The following is a 23,285-nucleotide window of genomic DNA, read 5'->3' as shown; positions in this document are numbered from 1 at the left end:
CTCCATCTAGTACACAGAGAGACAGGCAGTGGACTTTCTCCTATAACCCAAGTTATTTTCATCTACCCCTATCCAGGAGAGCTGTTTCTGGCTACCCTACCAGTCTCCCCCTTCATTCAGCTACATGCTGGGTATTTAAAAATGTAAGATAACATCTTGAAGTTTGAGATTAAGTTTTCAAGCTTTTTCATTTCATATTTTGAGTAGTTACTGACCTGTACAAAGACCTAATTTCGGTTAATGATGCTTGTCTACCCTTCATCATTTGTGTTGTAAACTCTATATAATGGATATCTGGAACACTGCATTGGTTTTGATAGTACACCCCACTGAATCTCGTTTTCTGTATGGCCAGCAGTTGAAAAATGAATGACAAGCTTGATTTGAGAATTCCCAACGCCGATACTTGATCTGTGTTCTGGTAGCAACCTTTCTTTAGATTTTACCCACAAAGATCAAATTACTGGGGCATTTCAAATAGTAAATTATCTAAGCAGTTTGACAATTCGTATAAAGGAAAGCTTCCCTTGTTTGCCTGCATGTGTTTTCCTGTATGGATTTGAAACCGATTATAGGACACAGCAATGCAGCAGGCTGTATAAACGACGTAAAAAAAGCAGACTGGTGTACCATGGACATACCTTTGACTGGTGATTATGCTGGCATTCTTTAGAAACTGTGTCTCTCAGAAAAAGTTTGAGAGGGAATGGGTGCAAATTGATTTTCATTTGTTCGTCCTTTCTTTCTCTAGTGTCCTTTGGCACACCAGACAGTTGGCGCCATAAACAGATTTGTTTTCAATTATTACTAAATAGTTATTTTCTGGTTAATACCACTTATTAGGAAAAGAAGTAAGTGACTTTTAATGAATAAGGTTTCCCTCCTTAGCATTAGCGCACTCCGCTCTGACCGGCATCTCATCACCAGCCTGCACATCTTGTTTCCGCACTTGCACGATCCAAATGAGACAAGGCCTAGGAGGACCGTTTTTTGTGCATTCTGCCTCTGTTCCAACCCCCCCCCCACCCCTGTCTTGTTGCGCCTCGAAACACCATTTGCTGTAAATGTGGATAGCTCCTTTTGAAATCCTTTTTAGATTTTGGACATTATGAGTACCAGGTACTGAATAATGAGGGAATAAGTATGAAGGAATAAGTATGAATCAGTGTACTTGTTTGACAGTTAGATTTGTAGTTATTGGAAGGCTATGGAAAAACTTTTTGGTCATGATTCTGAACTCTCACAAGTCTACAGACAAGTAGAATTGTTGAATTGGGGGAAACGTCCAAAAGAATATTCCACCCTGATCAGTGTTCGGAATAGCTCAAATCCAATTGAAACATTTGTAGTCGCATGTAGTTGCTGAGATCCTTTGGGAAGACTGTATCATGTTGACATGGGTTGTCATGATTTATACACATAGAAGGCTTTTACAAGAGGAAATTCTCTATATTTTGTGGTGCTCTACAATAGTTGTGGTTTGATTATATTTGAATATTTTGCAAATTAAATGAGTTGAATAGCTTTTCTTTATTATTTTTGTGGTGTGTTTAGGGTATTGGAGTCTTTTAATCATGATCCCTAATCAGGGTGAAACCAGATATGTAGTTGTCTGCAGCCTTGAGAAATATCTGCCGGGGGTTGATAAAGCCATGTAGAAAGGGCCACTGCCTTGTAAGACGAAGACAATATTCTGGAGCCGAACGACTTGCGTTTTGGGCCAATGTACATAGTCACAACCTTCTGCGGATGTGGCTCGGACCTAGAAGTGAACTTCTAGTGATAGTTACTAGGTGGTGCTGTGGCATGTGTGACTTGTACCCAAAAGATTATTCTACTTTCACAATTTAAAATCTATAATTGTTTATACTCAATGGAAACAAAATGAAAAAGGTTTTCATTTTGTTAGCCCATTAATGAAATCTATTATTTTAGAACCTTGCTTTAATGTTTTTTTTTTTAAAGAAAACTTGATTAGAATTAAGCTGTGTAGAAGGTAATTGTATTTTATTTCAATGACTGAATCCCATCCCCTTTCTTGAATACGTAAAATGCTTAAGTTACATATACAATGTCTCTCCTCACTGTTACCATGCCTTGTGCCGAAAAAAAAAATTAGATTTTGAGATTAAGCTACAGCCCTCGGGGACTTTACATTAGCTGTTCTACGACTATTCTTTCCTTGAACTGTTTATGTCCATTGATGGATTTCATAAAATGTTGTTAGTTTGTTTTAAAGTGTATTATCCTGGTGTTCATAATTCCACTGTAAGTGTCTTTATATATGAAATCATGAGCTCGTTTTAACCACAGTCTAGTTTCAAAATGTTTCTGTGATGCAAAACAAATAGCCATTGCAAACCTTTCTCATTCTGTGTGTTGTAGATTTGCCACCAATCCCAGCTTCGACACCAACTTCAAGCTTTGCTGAATTCTCTATGCGGGAACGAATGAGAGAGAAATTAAAAGCAGCAAGGGTGAAATACATTTTTTTTCAGATTTTCAAATGAGATTTATGAATACAGTGCATAGATGTTATTTGCTTTCTGCATGCCAGTTAGTCTTTCATGTTTTCCGAAAGTTAGAAATCAGTATGTGATGGACAGTTCAATATGCAGTATTCTTTAATATAATATTCAACCCACTTTCAAAACTGTTCAAAGGAGTTTTAAGAACCTTTACTATTGTGGGTTTCTTGGAAGCCAAGCTTAGTGGACTTAGATTCAGGGTTCACTTCAAAGTCTAACCAGGCTCCCAGGGTGACTGAACAGTAAGGTTTAGATTTAGGAGATCAGGAGGTTTGGTATAAGATGCAGTTGACAGTAGTTGAGTCAAAACAATAGATTGTCCACAGGCAAGTATGAAAATACTTTCTTTGTTATTACGAAAATAGTTCAATTGAGATGATATGGCATTTAAAGCTCCTATACACAAGTGTTTCAAGGCGCAACAAGGCAATGGGGGGGAACAGAGGGAAGACAGAGACAAACGATCTACTAGGCAAGGTGACATTGAGATTGTGCAAGTGCAGGGGTGGGGAGAAAGGAAAAAATGCAAGGAGAAAGGGGAGGGGGCAGTGCAATACATAGGATAACACTAAATAAATACAAATAAAACAAATACAGTAAATAAGACGTGCAGCAAGTGGTGGCAAGTGCAGGGGTAAGTGCAGACATCAGGTGCTGGTAGGGGGCTGTAGGGATACAGAAACAGCCCCCAAGTGCAGGGGGTTCCCAGAGGGGCAGTGCAGTCATGCAACTGGTGTGGAGGGGATCTGGGCCCGAGAACACAGGGTAGCCAGGTGGCCAGTGCAATTTCAGTTTCAGACAGGAGTTCAGCAGGGGAGAGGAGGAGAGAAGCAGAAGCAAAGAGGAAGGTCTTGAGGTGCTTCCGGAACCGGAGATAGTTCTCCTCAAATTTCAGAGAGGCAGAGAGGCTGTTCCAGAGGGAGGCCCTAGCCGAAGGAAGAGATCTACCACCAACTCTTTTCTTGGAGAAGTGACTGACCCTGAGGGAGTTGGAGGCAGATGAGTGAAGGGCTCAAGAAGGAAAATATTTAGGAAGGTATTGCAGCCCCAGGCCCCAGAAGCCCTTGTGTACAATGCAGAGGGTTTTGAACTTAATCCTCACGGCCACTGGGAGCCAGTGCAGAGATTTTAGTCCTGGAGAGACAATCCCTGGGCTTGAGGCCAAGGACAAGTCTCGCAGTCCTGTTTTGGATGAGTTGCTAAGGGTGGAGGGTAGAGACAGGCAGATTTACAAAGAGGCTGTTGCAGTAGTCCAGCCTAGAGAGAACCAGAGCCATGGACACAGTGAGCTTCTGGGGGAAGGAGAGGAAAGGAAGAATACCTCTGAGGAGTTTCAGCTGGTAGTGTGACTTCTTAGAGACATCAGAGATATGAAGCGAGAAGGAGAGTGTGGGGTCAAAGATGACCCCAAGGTTTTTAGACTCGCGGGTGGGAGCAAGAATGGGGCCAAGGGAGGCTGGCCAGAGAGTGACAAGAAAGGAGGGGGGGGGGGTGTGCTGATGAGGAGAATCTCAGTCTTACTGGCATTAAGGCAGAGATCATTGGCGGCACACCACTCCTGGATAGCAGACAGACGGATATGAGAGAAGAGAAGGTGGCTGATAGGAGGCTGAAAATTAGCTGAGTGTCATCCGCATAGCACTGAAAGTTGGGGCAGAGAGAGGCAATACAGTGGGCAAGAAGTGCCAGGTATTGGTTGAACAGCCAGGGAGAGAGGTTAGACCCCTCGGCAACACCACAGGTAGAGATGGAGATGGAGGAGAGGAAGGACCCAAGCTGGACCTGGGAGGGTCAATCTGAGAGGAAGGGAGTCAGCCAAGGCAGGGCCTGATTGGTGATAACCAGGTTATCACGGAGACGATTGAGCCGGATGGCATGGTTGACTGTGTCAAAGGCAGATGAGAGATCAAGTAGAATGAGGACACATGGGGTGTTGGAATCAAGGTTGGAGAGCTGTCTTAACGGATGTTCAGGAGCGCAGTTTCTATGCTTCTGACAGCTCTGAAGCCAGACTGATGGTCATGGAGACTACCAACAGATTCAGTGTGAAGATTAAGCTGGGAGATCGCCAGCTTTTCCAGGAAAGGAGCGATGGAGACAGGCCGATAGTTAGCCGGGCAGGACGGGACAGCAGAGGGTTTCTTGTGAAGAGGGTGCACAATGGAGTGATTCAGGGGGAAGGGAAGACTCCTATGGCAAAGGAATGGTTGCAGAAGTCAGCCAGAGCAGAAGCCAGGGTGTCAATGTTGTCCTTGATGGTTTTGGAGGAGTGGGGGTGAACCTGTTTTAATGAGACTTTCATAGATCAGACTTGTGTAGAAACCTTGTCTGGGGAGAACAGGGGAAAGGCAGAGAAGGAGAGAGGAGAGGTGGCCGAAGAAGGCCTAGAGGAAGAGTAAGGAGTAGAGGAAGGAGGAAGAGGGAGGACAGGATGAAATGAGAAGCCAGTGCCATGCAGAGGGCCTGGGAGGGGATAGGAGAGGTAGAGACTGCAGCAGGATTGGCCAGTTCCTTACAGATTTTAAAGATTTTGACCGAGTTGTTAGATGTCGTGGAGACACAGTCTTGTATGTGAGCTCTCTTCTTGGTGCAGACGGAGAGTCGGTATTGCCTTTGGAGCAGGCAGCAGGCCAGTTTGTCAGAGAATGTACCGGAAACATGCCATTTACTCTGAGCCGCCCTGCACTTGTGTTTGAGGATGGCGAGGTCCGAGTCATACCAGTAGTTGCACTTGGCTTTGGGCTTGAAGCGGATCCTCGTGACGGGGGCGTGGAACATCAGAGTATCAGATGTAGCAGAGTGGAGCATGGAAAGGGCTGTTTCAGGGTGTGAGTCAGCTTTAGAGCACTGCTAGGTGAGTAACATACAATGTATATATTACAGGGCCTGCAGTAGCGGCCCTGTAGTTATGGTTAAGTTGCTCAACTCCTAGTAAGAGGCTTATAACTTTGCCCCCCGCCCCCGGGACAATTCCTCACCAAACTTTGCATAAAAAGTATATGGCCCCCTCAGAATGATTCTGTGTTTGGTGCGGTTTCATCCGCGGGGGGCAAAGTTATAAGGGGGATCCCGAAATTTGTGGAAATCTTGATAGGCACAGTGGGAAAAAATGATTTGCTTGTGCCTACAACCCAAACTTCTGGATGGATTTTTACCAAATCTGCGCCAGGAGCGGCAGCTTTGTCACAAAGTGTGCTTTTGTAAATTTGGTGTGAATCCGTCCAGTAGTTTTGTAAATAATGGGCAAAAAGTAAGTAAATATTTGTGATACCTGGGTCCAGTCTGCACCCTCCCTTCCTGATTTGGGGTCCACGGACAGGTCTCGGCCATTCCGGCACCTGCTGATTGGTCGGTTAAAACCATGAGGTATGTCAAAACATTTGAAACGGATGCCATGTTGGATTTGCAAACCGCGTCCGTAGTCCGTGGACATCACATTAAACACATTACAAAACACAATATTGCACTTGTGAAACGAAACTATCTCTGGGGAGATGAGGAGTGATGAGGATGGAATAGGATATGGCCATGAAAATCTGATCACCAATAACATGAGAAGGAACGCGTATTCAAATACAGAAGCACTTCACCCTTGTGGTGAGAAGCCCGGCGTGGAGAAAAGGGCGACGTGATGGACTGTTTTGTGACTGTTGAGCTGGGAGAGGAATTCGGCTACTCTGATACCCTGACAGCGTTGGAGAGAGTGAGGAGAGTCCGAAACTGTTGTCAATCAACTACAATTCTGCAGTGCAACGGAGACTAGAGCGAGAGACTTGAAATAGGGACGTGTCCGTTTCTCATCTCCCTTCGCCTTCGATCACTTCCTGTTGAACAAGCGTCACATGACCAATCACGTGAGAAGGAAAGCGTATTCAAACACAGAAGCACTTCACACTTGTGGCGAGAAGCCGACGTGAAGAAAAGGGCGTCGTGATCGACTGTTTTGTGACTGTTTGGAGCTGAGAGGAGCGCCAAGGGAATTGCGTACTCGCAGAACCCGTGCTCATATGCAAAAATTGGGAATAAACCAGAAGACAGACGGAAGTAGACATTGGATTCCACTGCCAAAAATACAGTAAGAGTGCTACTACTTACGTGAAAGGCTGGTACTGTCCTATTGCAAATGCTAATTAAAGGATAGAAGCTACGGGAGGACATCCTTTTCTCGTAATTTCTCCTGATATTAAAAGCCAGCGTACCTCTTCTTGTACGAAGTCATTTCACTCAGATACATCACATAAGAACTATGAAACTGTGCAGTACTGCTCTTCAGGACGATCATAGATGCCCGGAATGGGATGGTTCGTACTCAGAGGAGGTACAAATACAAGATCTAGACTTAACAAATAATGCACCTGCCTCTTGTTTGCCTCTAACCAACATAATTAAGGCACAGGTGCATGCAGGGCCCACGGATCATTCAACAGCAAATAGTATTCCATCTGATATTGTACACTCATGGAAGCGTTGGCTCGAATATACCACTTCCACGAAAATTCAATGTAAAATTGACAAACACTTTGGTGATAAAAAACGAAGCCAAAGTCTAAATGCAAACTGTGGTAAAAATATACACCTCACAGACAATGATGATAACGAATCCCCACATAGAATAGACCTTCCTCTTTCAGCCCCCCCGCCCCCCGCAAAGAGTCAATCTAACTGAAAGTGAGGTTGAGGACGCCGATGTAGAGGAGGTTTTTGCAGTGGAAGTACTTGTACAAGTGCACAACACTGAAGAGAAAATGAATGATAAAAAGTCAGTAGGGGGCTTGGATTTGAGGCAATCTAAAAATGAAGAAGCTCCAAAAGAAGCGAGCGCTGCAACGCTCAAAGCTTTAAACTTTGTACTAAACTCACTGGTCACAGTCTTTGAGCAGTTGAAACTGGTAGTACATTTGCAAGCTGGATCACTGCTTGAGCTGACCAGAGACATAACTGGCATAGATTCAACAATAGTGGGGCTGACCTCTACAATAAATACAGTGGTTACACCATCACTGAGGGAGCTGAGAGTAGAGCTTGCAAAACAAGGTTTAAATATATCGGCTACAGAAAGATCGCTTGCAAAGAATAAAGAGGACGAAGACAAACAAAAATCCCTGCTTCAAGAAATATTACTCCTTCTTAAAACCGAGTCAACAAAGACAGGGCTCTTGGTAAATCCAAATGGGGAAGAGATCGAGATTAACTATTTTGATGATACCCCTCTTTCGGAGTCTGTTTTGGAAGAGTTCAGAAGGCTTGCACATGTTGTAGAAGAAGAAGAAGTGTGAATAATTGAACCCAAATCAAGCAATCAAGGGGTGTCATCGGAAAGCCAAAAGGTCCGTTCACCGGAATGGATAGAAGCCGGCAGACAACTTTCAAAGGGAAGAAGGAAATCCAAGAAAATAAGAAGCAAAAAAACCCAACACAATGGCATTTCCGATCCCCCTTCGAAAACATCGAAAAAACTGTCTAGCAAGCAAGCAGAAAGAGAAGAACATTATGAGTGGTGATCATGAAAAAAATAAAGAAAGGACACTTTTAAGTCAGGAAGACTCTCAAGAAAATGAAGATGATGAAAAAAGTCCAGCCACAACTAATAGAAGTTTGAAAAGATCCTCTAAAAAGATCCTCTTAAAAAAAAATAGAAAGCTGCGAAGGGTAGTAATGGTAGTTAGAAGTGCGGGAACAGAGCCCGAAGTCCCGGCGAACGACGGAGCCCTATTAAACAAAGAAAAATAGTGCAGATATAGGATTACAGACAGATTTTACAGATTCCCAAGTAGATGCACTACAGATCTTGGGCGTAGGGGGCAGAACTGCTTTAAGCTCCCCAGAAGAAACAAAAGGGAAGAATGGGACCAATGCCATCAAAAGTTGCCCATCGTTAAAAGGTCCCCCGTGGGGTCCAATATTCTTGGGGAAAAGAACTACAAGCTTGCTTGAAAAGAAAGTTGAGGCTATAATGGAACCTAACAAAAGAATTGCACAGATCTTTCTAAAACGAGATCCCCAGAGAAATAAAATTGCACCAAGGTTGATTGAAGTAAAAAACGGACAAGGAAAAACTAAGGAAATAACTGAAGAACCTAAAGAAAATGTAGTAGATCACCAAAGGTCGGTTTCTCTAGAGGAGACACCCCAGTGCAAGCCATTGGAGGCTGACATGGAAGATCAAGAAAATGACGTTCCAAAATTATGGTTTAAGGTGCTGAAAATAATTATGCACTATTCATCTCTTTGCAGGACGGCCATCTTGGACTACTTCAAAAAAGTCCCAAATATGTTCCTTTTTGCCTCCGGAGATCTGGAATTTGTAAAGTTTCCAAGCAGAAGCATTAGGAAAATAGTAGAGGTGGGCTTTACATTGCAAAAAGCCTGGAAAGCAATAAAAAAACAATACAAAAGAAATGGAAAAAGTCAGTCTGCAAGTTTTTGAAAAAATACCGGTGGAGATGGTAAATGAAGAAGAAAATGAGAAAGTTGACTGGGAAGAAATAAGTTCAAGAGCTGGGGGAGTACCAAATAAGAAGGCAGGAGCGATTTCCCAGGGGAATATTGGAGACTCTAAAGCCAGCACGTTAGCGGCACTGCCAGAGATTCTTACACAGGTACTTCAGAAGCTTGGACTCGGGCAACCGAACCTTTAGGCAAGATGCAATTAATATCATAAACTGGAATACCCGCGCCCCAAATACCTTTACTGCAAGTAGCAGAAAAAAAGCCCTATTCTTCCTACTCCAAGAAACTTGGCATACACACCCAATAGAAATAGAGGGATTCATAATATTTACAAAACCAGCATTTCAAAAATCTAAGGGCTGACCGTCTGGAGGGCTACTACTTGGAGTTAACAATTCGCTGAGCAAAGAGATTATACTTCTGCACAGTGGAAGGGCGGGCATTCTAGCTTGTAAAATAAGGATACTAACCTCTGAGGGACTTTTCAATCTCATAATAGTGAATGAGTATTGGAATCCAGCACAAATCAACCTCCAAAACTTTCACCAGTCTCTCTATGGTACTGGAAAATATTGCATTATTTCATGGAGAAGCAAGTGTGGTTTTAGGAGGAGACCTGAATGCCCAATGTATAACAACACAGGATACAAAGACCAGTCTAAAATGGGCTAAAACTTCAAAGACAGGAGGACAATGGGTTAATTACTTGAACGCATGGGGACCTAATATGTTAAATGGATCAGTAGAAGGCGATAGTCCTTCAAGACCAACCTGGACATGAGGAAATTCTTTCTCCACTTTGGACTATATTTTCATTTCTGAAGATTTGCAATCAAGAGAAATGTCTCTGGAGACCATTTGGGGGGAAGGGAGCGATCATTCTCGTTTGAAAGCAAATATCAAGTGCTCCAAGAAAATAAAACCGGAAAAATACACATATGATTTTTCCCTGAGAAAAGGCAAAGCACTACTAGTAAAGTATAAGAGAGAGGGGGAAAAACTAAACTCCAAATTAAACCATATTTCTCTAAAAGAACAAAAAGAAAATTGCAAGCCTGATTGTTTTAAGCCATTCATTTGGTCTGTTCATCAGCCAAGTGCACGAACATCGAGAAAATCAACCAATCATCAACACTCTTTTGATCAAGACACCCGGACACAGAAAACTATCTTAAGGAGAGAATGCAGGCGGTTGAAGAAGAACATCACAAATCACAAAAAATTGCGAGGAGAGCTGCAAAAGCTCACTAGAGGCTACAAGCAATGGTTGCGAGCAAGAAAAGCACTCCGATGCCAACAAGACAACGGGCAGATGCTTGCATCCTTGTGCTACAACAGCACGCAAAATTTCTGGTCAATTATAAACAATCTAGAAAAGAAATCGGTTGGTAATAGCACTAAATGCAACTTGGTCTCAGAAAAGAGCTGGACAGACTATCTCACAAAGAACTTCAAGAATACATCAGAAATCCAGGAAGAAAAGCAGGAAGCCGTACATTGGGAACTCAAATTTGATATAAATTTAATAGAAGAACTCATCTTGAGCTCCTCATCCTCGAAGGCAGCGGGACCCAATGGGTTAAACTACCAGGTCCTGAAAAACAACGTTAAAACATCGGCAAATCTCCTCTATAATCTCTAACGAAATATAAGAGACAAAAACCTTTCCCTCGTCTTGGAAATGCGCAATAGTAATACCATTCTATAAGGGGGGCCATAGATCTCAACCAGAGAACTATAGGCCAATCGCCCTCCTTGACATTGAAAGCAAAATATTCATGCAGATCCTCTTGATAGAACTAGAGGACTTGGCAAAGACAAAAAATATCATCTTCAAATTCCAAACAGGATTTAGACGTAGCATGTCCACATCACTAAACGGTTTTGTTCTGAGCCTTTTAGCAGAATATTCTAGAAATCCTGGAGGGGGCCGTTATATGTAGCCTGGATAGATTTCTCCAGGGCATTCGATCTAGTCATCAGGGAGAAACTGTGGGCAAAATTGAGAGACTGGGGTCTACCGAGAAGTTTGCTGTCAATACTAATTGAATTACATAAAGACACTTCGTTGATGGTAAGATTAGACGAAGCAGGCCATCTCACAAATTCAATTAGCGTTGAACAAGGTGTGAGACAAGGCTGCCTGGGTACACTATTCTTTTTCAATCTATATCTGTCAGATCTGGGAGATTTCCTGCAATCGTGGGCTATGGTGAGTCCAAAACCTAGTTCCATCAATGTCCATTGGCTCGCATATGCAGATGACATGATCCTGATTGACAGGACAGCACAGCAATAGGACTACAACATCTATTGAATGGACTAAGTGTTTACACTAAAATTAATGGCCTGCAAGTAAACCCAAAGAAATCCAAAATCTTGGTGTTGAAACATCCTTAAAACCACGTTCACTATGGAAAATGGTTCTTTGAAGAGGAAGGCATCACGAGAGCAGATGAGCTGGTTTATTTGGGGTAAATGGTATACTCATCACCTTCAGCTAATAAAGCAGAAATGGAAATAAGGCTTAAGGTTGAGAAAGCAGTACCGCAGATGAAAAAGATCTTCTATGGCCTTTGCAAATTTTCAATCATGCCATTATTAAAGTTTTATGTCGCCAAAATAATTCCGGTCATATTGTATGGCTTGGAGGCCCAACCGACACTATGGGACATAGATTGGCAAAAAGTGGAAAGCCAATTATGGCAAAGGTCTCTGGGCGGATAAGTCTAAGATATTGCAACAGCTGGAAGAAGAAGCGTTGAGATGTTTGATCGAGGTCGACTCACTGGTAGAAACACAAAGAAAATCCCCAGAAAGTGAAAAAAGTAATAGAAACAATGGACTGGATTAAAACAGGGTTGGAAATGCGACTTGGAAAACCAAAGAATAGCTTTCCAATTGTTGACAAAAACTGGGAGAAGTACCAAAGTACTTAAAAAAAAAAAAAAGCACCCAGGTAGTGAATCAAGAAACGTTTTCCTTCGAACACGTCTAAACTTAATTCACACAGGTAAAATTTTGAATATTAGAGGGTAAAGACAGAATATCATTTTCTGCAAAGTTTGTGCAGATCCTAATAAACAAAACCTGCAGCATCTACTTCAAGATTGTGAAGGGACCTGTAATATGAGAGTAATGTACTTTTGGAAGTTTGTAAATAAAGTGGAGTACCTATTTTCAGAAATTATTTGGAACCTTTTGGCATCAGGTCACAGTACTGCCTTAACAATTGCAGTAGGCCAGGTCTTAACAAAGATTGGCCTGCCCTCTAAAGGAGTATGGCAGATTGCGACTAGTGCCCCAGAAGATGATTAGGTGAAACGAGGGAGTGGTAACTTATAACCTCCATCTTAATTGCTTCTCGTGGACACTGGAAAGACAGAAGGCGTAGAGAAACATTAGATGCTGCATTCTGGGCTTGTTAGTTGATTGTCCTTTAGGCCCTTTACAAAAGTTCTTATATTAATACTAATAGTTTGCCTTCAAATTGTAAGATATGTAAAGAGATAGTGAACATTTTATTGTTAAATAATGGAAAAAGAACATTTTTAATTTTGTAAAGGTCAAAGTGACCAAAACAAATAAAAAAATGTTTTAAAAAAATGTTTTTTCTTCTCTGATGTCCTCGAACATCCCAGATGTTCGTGTAAATCTCAGATGTTCAGGGACATTCATGGATATTTCTGCATTATAGGGTCAGTGAAAAGCAGTTTTTGGATGGCTTATAACTTTGGGGCCAATCAATAAAACTGCATGACATTTAGCAATATCATTTTAAACCTGACCCTGAATGGTTATGCTGTTTCACCAAGAGGGGGCAAAATTAGAGGGGGCATCCCAAAATATTTTAAAAGCTTTTATATTTGGTGCCATTTGATGAATCTGTACAAAGGTTTTCAGAAAGATTAAAGACCCAACTTTGCATGTTTGTGCAAAGTCTGAATGGATTTTGTCAAGTGGGGGCTAAGTTATATGACTATTTTTGTGCGTACATTTTGACACTTTTCAAAAAGTAAAACATGGACGGATTTGCAGCAAACTTGTGCAAGGAGCATTGCAAAGGACCTGAAAGCATGGTTCAGCAAATCTGCCTGTTTTTTTTTTTTTTTGTTGCTGAAAAGTTTCTTAATGTAGATACAAACAATAGTGATCTACCTTTGGTGGCTGAGGTATAGCCTGTGACCATGGGCAGTGGCCAGCCATGACCACGAGTGACTGGCAATGGGATCAAAGAGGGCATGGCCACCAGGTACTGGCTAGGGACCCTGTCTCGTACTTTGTTCTGTTAGGATTAAAGGTGGGGCACAGAAAGACACAGAGTCCCTTTTTTCCTACCCTCTGCTGCAGGTACATCTGCTGAAAGGCTTCAGATAGTAAGGGATCATTCCTTTGTGCAAAGGTTAAATCGGGGAGAACGTCTGCTGCTTCTTCACTAATACCGGATGGTAAAAATTGGTTGGGGTCTTGTAGCAGCCTCTTCAAAACAAAATTCACCTCTACCTGTAGTCTCCTGTTCTATTTTCTGGTCTATTTTACCTTTAACAGGGGGAATAAAGCTTGTTCAGGTATTTTTAAGCTATCTTTCCCAGGGTTGGATTTCAAATGCGGTATCCCCGTGGTTCTGTAAGAGATCCTTTAGGTCACCTGTGAAGTCGTGATCAATGACTCCTGTCCAATGCAAACTTTCAGGCCAGTCCCTGACTTGGGAGCTTGTCTGATGTAACATCTAGGGGGTGATATTCGGACCAAATCAGTAGTTATCATTCCCCTTGCTCACAGAGGGATGGACACTTCCCTACTATTGCATATATCAAACCCAATGCAGCCCTTTGAGGCTTTGTTACTCCATTTTTGAAACCTCAGGGATACCCAACTAGGTTCAGTTGAGCCGCATCCCGCGCCTGTTACCATATGTGAGGCAGGCATGGTATGACAAGTAAGGACACAGAGATACAAGTTTCAACACCTTTATTAAGTTTGACTGGGGTAGGTGACTTCCTAGCTAGCCCTAATTCTATAATGGGAGTAGTCTCAACCATCCAACCATCAAAGTAAATAAAATGGTCCAAATCAGTCATTCAAACAAAGGAAGAAGTCTGTGTCAGAAACCTATACTTGCCCTCAGGTTTCACAATAATTAAGTGTTGGAAAATGTATGAAAATAAGAGTGTATGAAAAGAATGTCAGAATGGCAAGTAAAGCGGCTCACCACCCTCTTCTCCAAGACCTTCCTCTTCGCATCTGCCTTTGCCACTCTCCTCCCCTGTTGATCTGCCTTCTCTTCTCAGCACTGCCTCACCTTGCAACGTGGCCCCTTTGGCTCAGTTACCTGCCCACCCGGACATCCTCCGGCACTGCCTCCCGGCCACCCCTGCACCAGAGCCTGTTATCTGTACCCTTAAAGGTCTCCCCACTCCTCTCCTGCACTTATCAGATGTTACCCTATCTGACTTGCCCCGCACTGCACCCTTCACTGGCTGCACTAATCACTGCTCTTATCACCTTATTTATTCACTTATTTATCCACTAACTTATTATTTATCCTATGCCTTGCACTTCTTTGCCCCCCTCCCTTTTTCTGTTGCACTTTCCCCCTTTCCCTGTCCTATGCACGTTCTCAATGTCACTGGGCCTAATAAGATCATTCGTTTTTGTTTTCTCCCCTGCTCTCCCTCCCTTTGCCTGGTTGCGCTCTGAAACACCTGTGTATGGGTGCTATATAAATAAAATAACATATCATATCATAAGTTCTTAAAAAGTTCCTTCAAGGTGAGTAATATGCACAGTTCAAAGATTTCCCCTAAATCTCTTCGGCTTCTATTGCCTATTTCAATGTCAGTTCAATATACATCAGAGTTCTCTTCATTGGATTCTTTTGGGATTACCTCATCTGGTTTCACACTTGTCAAACAAAGAGATATTCACATAGTTCCTTCTCAGTTACTTTCACAGGTGAAATTCCCTTCCCCAACCTTTGTACTTCTCTTTCATAATGTTCACCTGTCTGAGACCTTTGCAACCGCATAGTATTATCACCCCCATGCGTGACCACTCTGACAATAGGGTTGGTTTCTTAATGTCCATGCCTCTTGCACTTGGATTCGTAGATTGAGCCCTCGGCTACTCTGTTCCTTAATTCACAAAAGCATATAGTTCATCAGGATGGGCCCCCGGCCACTCTGTTGCTCATTTCACAGAAATATCTCTTCACTTTAACATTAACCTTTTGGGATCTCTGCACGCTCCCTTCCCCTCATGCCCTTCCCTTCAATGGCTTTCAACACATTTTGCTTTCATCATTCCCTGTTCTGATATCTTTCAAGAAGTGTTTAACAACGTGTCTTGTCACACGTCACCGCTCTGTTAATTCATTTCTCATTTGCTCCCCTGCCGGCCAAATACATTCAAGCATTCTGTTTAGTGTCTTTATCCTTCAACGCTCAGCATTGCGTGTAATACTGTAACTTTACACAATCCCGCGTATCACAAATTGGGCTCTCCCTATCTTTGCCCTCACCGGCTGTGATTGATTTTTGATTGCTTGCACGTGTCCTGCTTTCAGCTCATCGAGGTAAGGGTCCTCAGACACTCCCAGGCGGCCTCTCGGCCCAGGGGAGGACACAAGCAGTTTTCTGGAGCATGTAGGAAACCGACTTGCCGGACCCTCTGTTCCCTTCTACGAGCCCTTCTGGCTTCACGGAGACATGACTCCCTCACCATGCTTTCCCCTGCCTGAACTCAGTGCCTGTCAGTGTCCCGTTCTCCCTGGCCTGGTTCTCGGCAGCTCTCTCTCTCAGCTGCTCCTCCGTCTTGCCATCCAGCTTGCCTTCCTTCTTAGCCCCTGTCATGCTCTCCATGTGTCTCTCTGTGCTCCACCTTTTATAGTTTGGAAAGCAGTCCATGAGTTTCAGGTGTGTGTGATTGTGACTGAGTGCCTGACCCTACCTGACCTTATTAGTGGAACAAGGTCATTACATGTTACTAGTGGTAATGTTCCTAGTCTCGGTGTTCCTCTTCCTTGTCTCAGTAGTTAGGCTGATAAGGAAAGTAGGGGAGTTATGGGAGTTGTAGCATTCCATGAGGGAATATGGGCAAATAATTGTCAGGAAATGGGGGATACCATGTCTCACCTTTCAGTGTCTCCCCCCACTTCCTGAGGACCTCCTGCCCAGGGGAACCGCCCTCGCTTGTCCACCCCTAGGGTCGGGATCCAATAGCGATGGCCCTTCCCCGGCCACCTGAATAACGGATCCCTGAAGCCTGAGTCATGAAATCCCTTCAGGTTATTCACAGTGGTAAAGGGCTCTACTAAAATATGGCCCTGAAAATGCTCCAAGAGTGCATGGCCTGGCCTCAATAGATGAGGAGACTCTGTAGCAGGACGTGGATGTGGGAAGACACCCAGCAGCCAGAAACACAAACCATAGATTTGCCCAGAACTTCAAATCCAGCCAGAATGCCCAGGAGAGGTCCTAAAACCTAAACAATGGTATGAAACCGATCCACTTCCAAAACTACAGCAGCACTGAGTGTAGGAACAAGGGTTTCTCGCTATATGTGTCTTAACATAGAGGGCCCGGCTTCTGCCAGCCCACCAATCCTATTATGGCATTTAAAACAAATGGTTTGGCAGCCAAACAATCGGGTTGGGGCTTAAACTGCCACACACCCAGGCCCACGCCCACAGGGAGTGTTGTGGCTTGCCAAGAGCCAAGAAAAGGTCTAAACAGTTTTAAAGAAAGCACTATTGAGGCTGCCATCGTTAGCTCACAAAGAGCACCCTGGGCGGAATGGCCATTTTTGGCCTGCATCATGGTTTCTATGAACAAAAGAAGCCCCTATTACACAACGAATGAGAGTAGGACTTAGGTTAATTAGGCTACTAATGAGGTAATTTGGCTTACACCCCTGAGGAAGACGAAACAAAATATTAGCTGCCACAAGCCCACCCCTCTACCCCTAAAACAGATGTAGGGTGAAATAATTGGAAGCATGCCTGGGCCTAGGAGCCTAATGGGTGAGCCAGAACCACGTACTGCTAAGGAGTTCAAAAGGGATGTATTGGCAGGGGGGCTTCAGTAGTTCAGTAGAAGTCCCTCTGACAACAAAATTGTATTGGAAAACCCAAAAAATAAAAAGGGAAAAAGCAAAAAGTGTAGGCATCCCATTAAATCGGACTGTAGAACCAACAAAAATGGAATTCCCGTAACAACCTGTAATTGGGTAAGGCTGGGATTGGCTAGCTTCTGGAAAAGTACCTGCCGCTGATGTGGTTCAGAGGATGGGACCAACCCCATATCTAGTGTGCCGTCATCTTGGATTTCAGATGTGTCCCTCTAAGTCGGTGTTCCCTGTGTTGAGCTTCTGACTGCAGTGATTCTTGCCTGTAGGATGTGTTGGAAAATTGCTGGGTACATTTTCTATTCTCTGAGGTTCATTTTTTACAGTGAGCGAGTCGGAAGCGGGTTACTTTGTTGCCTTGGTATTGGCGTTTGTCTCAAGGCGGCCCGGGAGTACCCGCATATCCACATTCAGAATGTCACAGACTGAAAAGACTATCAAAGGGCCTCAAAATATAGTCCCCTTGATGTTCAAGTTGGAAACAGTGGCACAGTGCATACTACCTTCGACCAGTGGTAACCCATCTCCTTAAAGGGGAAAGCCAGTCCATTTGATTTTAGAAAAGTGGGTCTGGCTGGTACGAGCTTCAGGCTCTTTCCTTTAGGGAGGGGGATCATTTTCCTTAGCCTGCCGTCATTTGGGCATGGCTGTTGGTGTTGGCGTTTGTCTCAAGGCAGCCCGGGAGTACCCGCATATCCACATTCAGAATGTCACAGACTGAAAAGACTATCAAAGGGCCTCAAAATATAGTCCCCTTGATGTTCAAGTTGGAAACAGTGGACAGTGCATACTACCTTCGACCAGTGGTAACCCATCTCCTTAAAGGGGAAAGCCAGTCCATTTGATTTTAGAAAAGTGGGTCTGGCTGGTACGAGCTTCAGGCTCTTTCCTTTAGGGAGGGGGATCATTTTCCTTAGCCTGCCGTCATTTGGGCATGGCTTGTAGAGTGACAAATGTGACTGTTCCCTGCCTAGTGTCAGGGACCAAGGTAAGGTGACCCGGGTATCCTCCCCATTCTGCCCCCGGGATCAACATCACTAACTTGGGGTAGCCGACAGACCCTGAGTCACTTTCCCTTGATCCACACAGTTGGGAAGGGACCCTCCTCACAACCCCTTATAGAATGGGCCTAGCTCAAGGAACATGGAAGCGGAAGTGCTGGCCATCATGTGACTATTATTAGGTGAGATGTTAGCCGCTGCTGAGCAATTATATATATTAGAAAAAACGTCTGAGGCGTTAAGCCTGCAGCCGAGGTGCACAGCCCGCTAGTAAGGCCCATAGCATTCTTTTGATCTCAGTATGGCATCTTCCCAGCATGACACCATCAGTGTTACAGTACACCTTTAAATTCCATTTACCAGGATGTAAACAATAGACAACAGAATGGTATAACATGTAGCAGTCCTTTTACTACAGGTCCTTAAAGCAAGACTGTGCCACTTTGAAATGGAATACAAACATACGTGAGACCATGTATGGGAAATCATGTACTGCTTGATAACTATTGTTTGCATAAAGATGTGAATACTGTGCTGTTCCAAGTCCTAGAACCAGTTTCTCAAACATGGTCCTATTAAGAGGGCATTAACATTGATCTATATGTGCTAGTTACAACTGATGTAAGGACTAGAGTGAATTAACAACATAGGCCAAAAACAAGTGAAGATGCAAGTACACACCAAGGCACCACATAGTCCTACAGCTATGGCCACCCATGACTCTGAATCCCTTATGGGACATTAACTAACCAGTGCGCACAACCCGCAATGCACTAACACCAACACAAACACAAGGACACACCGCAGGCACCGAGTCTTACCCATACGGGTACAACGCATGGGGTCTCCCGTACCAGCTCCCACCTGCAAACAACTCTCACAGACGCCAGTTCCTCCTGGTTCTGAACCTATTCCTCTCATCCTAGCCTCACTAACCTCCCCAATCCCTTTACTTTCAGAGCCACCCGATCGTCTGGAGGCTGCCCTGGGGTGGTAGCGGTGCACGGTATAAATTAACATAACAATCTGCTATCATGAAGGCTGTATGCGTAATTTCTGCCAGCGAAGCGTTTCAATAGTATTCATGCATTACTGTTTACCTCTGGGGCAACTGAAGCAGCTGCTCAACGCAGACCTTTCCTGCAGGTTTCACACAAAAGAGCTTCTGTATATACCTCAAACACCCCAAACCAAACAGACCCCTAGTTGCACATTTTTGAAATATCCATCTGAAGGATTGCTTGGTGGTGGAGTTTGTCATGATTTTCAGCATACTCTGCATGCCAGAGCCCAACCCCCACCCCAAAAGCCACCATATCACTGAACTCTACACCTGCTACTACTTTTTATCCGATTTTGAAAGTTGCTTCCGGCGTATCAGGTTTTAGGCTTTGTGAATTTGGGATAAGGGTACGGGTGCAAATCGGAGATGCTCACAGGCATCGATCTGCTCATTTGCTCCAGTGTAGATGTGTGTGCACCACGCACCACGTGGGCAAGAGATCCACAAGTCTATTCTCTGCATGGCAGGGAGTGTGACTTAAGAAAACACTCATAGGCTAATTAAAGTAGAGCATTATCCCCTAGAAAGGCTTGCATTCAAAAATAAGTTTGCAGTTCTCTCCAGGGAATTTTGAGGCTTTTCTGTTTGGGGTAAAATTAGGGCATTGGATCCGGGTGGGCTGTGGAATTTTCATGTCATTTTTGGAATTTGACCAGAAAACGAGCAAAGATGCCATCTAAACTCTTAACATTAGATATATGGGTACAGATGTTTGTTTTCTTGCGGAGAAGGTTGCTGAGCTCATTTTGTGCTCCTTGCCACCTCCAGGTGTCGAAAATCCAACCAAATTGTCAAGGAACCTATAAAACAGTTGGGGTGCCCTCTGCCTGTTTTTTGCTTTTTTATTATTCCGTGTGATTCATCAGCTCGTCTACAATGAGCCCTTAATCTTAATGGTATTTGTACGCGCACCGTCAGCAACGGAATTGGTCCCCAGGTGCTCAGGTGTAACTGCAAGCAACAAGGGGGCGGGGGGGGTTAATCGGGTGAAAAGGGAGTAGGAAAGTGAGAAAAGTGATGTCCTGTTGGCAGCTTCAGTTCGGTTTTCACTGTGCGCTGAGCTAGAAAAACACACACTCTTTAACTGGGTTGACCGAGAATTTTAGTCCATGGTCCAATAGACAAATATTATCCACACAACGTATTTACATGCTGCCTATGTTGTGTGAAGTAGGACTGAATATATATCAATGAAGTACTGCTTACATATGTCCGCTCTAAAATCTGGTGTTATTTGTGTCCTGTTTCTATGCCTCACAGTCGAAAGCAGAGAACGCAATAGAGCTTGAGTCAACAAGTCGTCCGCGAAGGAAGTTAGCAAGCATCAGAAACAGAGGGACGAGTTCCAAGTTCGACAAACAGGTAAGAAATTATGGCATGATGTGAATGTGGTATCTTAATTTCGTTCATTGTTCATTCCAGACCGAGATCCACAAGGCATCTCAGTCATCCAGTTTGATTAAAATTCAGAGGGGGCATTTAGCGTAGCAATGATTTGCATCCAGACAAGATACATTAATAAATGTTTTTTCTGAGTCTTTGTAGTCCATTTCTATTGGTCCTCACACTGACCACCTGATGTCTTTAAACCAATCCAACATGTCCTCAATACTAAAAATTCCTGTCCTCTTTTTCTTCCTCCTCTTTCTTTGCTGCTCGGCAGCGAGTTAAGTGCCTTTTTTTTCATTCTTTCCATTGTGTGAGTGATTGTGAGAGAGTGTTTATATATACTTTATTAGAAACCTCAACACGCATACACACGCGTGCGCGAGTTACTCAAGGCAGAGTATATCCGCGTTAGCTTTCATTTCGGTTCTGGGGAGTTGCGGCCGCGACGGGGCCTGTGCACCGGTGGCCGCAACTCCTCAGACCCGACATAGAGGGCACTACGACACGGAAGAGAGGGCGCGGCGGGACCACGTACTTCCGGCGCTCTCTCTCCCTAGTTCGAATTAATTGTGGAAAAGTGCAGAGCGAGTGAGACGCACAACGGTTTTCTTATCAGATCGGAAGATTTATTATATAAATTTCGTTACGCCTCCAGAACGCAACATTTGCACGTAGCACAACGTTCTCTCAGGAACACTAAGAGCGCCCCTGCAGGCCATTCCAAGGTACCGCACCATATACGGGAACAGTCCCATGTAAAACCTGTCAATTGGCATTGTATATTTATATAATTACGAACCAGTATTTTTAATAACTCTCTTTACAGAGGGTATACAAAGATCTTGGATTCCTGGTATAAATACATATATATATATATATATATATATATCTTATAACTTCGCTCTCCCTGGACGGATCCTCACCAAACTTTGCAAAAACAGTAGTTGGGTCAATCTGAATTTATTTGCAAAGTTTGGTGAGGATTCGTCCAGGGGGGGGGAGTTATAGGGGGGGGTCCCAAAACTTTTTTTTTTCCCATAGACTGAATGGTAAAAAACTTTGCGCATGGCTACAGCCCGAACCGCTGGACGGATTTACATCAAATTTGCAGCAGGAGCGGCGGCCTGGTCCCAAAAGCGTGCTTTTGTAAATTTGGTGTAAATCTGTCCAGTAGTTTTAAAAATGACCAAAATGTAAGGCAAAAAAATTAGTGATATCTGCGTTTGCTTCGCGGACGGACTTTCCTGTTCGCTCCGCGGACAGCACCCCGATTGGCCCATGGCCTTGCGTCATGTCCGCGGACATGCGACGTGTTCGCTGATTGGATGGCGAGGGGCGTGGAGCGCCTCAGATTTTCTGTGGCGCCCGCCATCTTGTATTCGCAGTCGACCGCGTACAGCGCAGTGAAACGTGGATAAAAAATTGTATTTAGTGCCGTGTGTTGGTGTGTAAGAGTGTTTGGGGAGGGTGGGGGAGTACGAGATAGGTTCAATGTATTGTTTTTTTATGTGCTAGACGTTTTTGTTGCATTCGATTTGTCCGCGGAGAACACGGCTGTTCTGACATTTTGTAAATAAACTAAATGGTGGGGTGTTTAGAGGACGGAGTATGTGTCATTTTTGTTCGCAAGGAAGGTAAAAATGAGCTATGAACACTCGCGGTGTACTTAATTGTTCGTAAATACACAAACTGGGGGTGTCCTCAGGACGCTGTCCGTATTGTAATCTGTCTAGTTGAATGTGTTCTAAGAACACTCACAGTGTCCCGAAATGCTTGCAATTACACAAAATGGGGGTGTTCTGAGAACGTTGTTTGTATTGTTCGTTGTCAGGGTGAAAGTGTTTTAAGAGCACTCCTTTTGTCTGCTAATAGTACAATTTCCTAGGGGCGTCAACTGACTTTTTGTCCACTAAAGAAACGATAAATCCGGCTGGTGTGCGCCGACATTATGTGATAATCCTATAACTGGCGCTATTGACCTGGCTGACTTGCTTTTGCGACACTAAATCATATCTCCCGCCCCTAAACCTGATATTATCAAAGCATTCATATTCCCCACCTCTCTCCGTGACGTTACAGGGTGCGTAATGAAACGCGCCCAGTCGTCTCCAGTACTACGCGACTTTACACAGAACCCGGAAGACAACACACATTATGTCACAACACAGCGTGCCACAATTCGGAATATGAAACTGTGATTTAAAAGCAAAGAGCAAGATTGTAAATGTTGTAAAGTACATTTATTTCACATGAAATGTTTAGTGAATATTCAGCGGTTTGCTATTGTCTCTGTTGTCGATCAGCAAAAGTTTATTTGGAGCCACGCGTTGTTCCTTTGTGGTAGATAGGCTGTTGGTTTATGATAAAAGCAGTAAATGGTCGCTCTGATAATCGGAAGGTTGCTCCAACAACGAGCCATTAGACCACCCTATTGGATGGTATGTTGTTTGTAGCCGCTAGTACTGCGTAAGGGCATATTGGTCCTTGGCGATTGTCCCATAAAATGGTGAGGGTCATGAAGTTGCATATTTGGACCTGCACCTGGCAGTTGAAGACCCCATCCGCTGGAGTCTGTAAATCATGACATAGAGCCACATACCTGTTTTAAAAAACATAAATTAGTCTCACCAGCCGATCTTCATTAAAAATCATCATTTTATTTATTAGGGCGTGAAAATATTTGCTATCGAAGAGTATGTTAATAATAAAATAATAATATTTTCCCATTCA

General features: G+C 43.7%; 1 protein-coding gene across 2 annotated transcripts in view; it reads left to right on the top strand.

Moving 5' to 3' along the window:
• Positions 1 to 23,285, top strand: part of CC2D2A (coiled-coil and C2 domain containing 2A) — a 1,164,962-nt gene that overhangs the window by 151,701 nt on the left and 989,976 nt on the right. For both annotated transcript variants that reach the window (XM_069631936.1, XM_069631935.1), the window contains exons 4-5: positions 2,386 to 2,477; positions 20,427 to 20,528. In XM_069631936.1, coding sequence (XP_069488037.1) covers positions 2,386 to 2,477; positions 20,427 to 20,528 — 194 coding nt within the window. The remainder of the gene's footprint in view (positions 1 to 2,385; positions 2,478 to 20,426; positions 20,529 to 23,285) is intronic.

Source organism: Ambystoma mexicanum, chromosome 6q (genome assembly GCF_040938575.1).
Source record: "Ambystoma mexicanum isolate Mex_15411 chromosome 6q, UKY_AmexF1_1, whole genome shotgun sequence".
Taxonomy (NCBI): Eukaryota; Metazoa; Chordata; class Amphibia; order Caudata; family Ambystomatidae; genus Ambystoma; species Ambystoma mexicanum.
The sequence above is the reverse complement of the archived record's forward strand: the minus strand, read 5'-3'. Positions and strand labels throughout refer to the sequence as shown.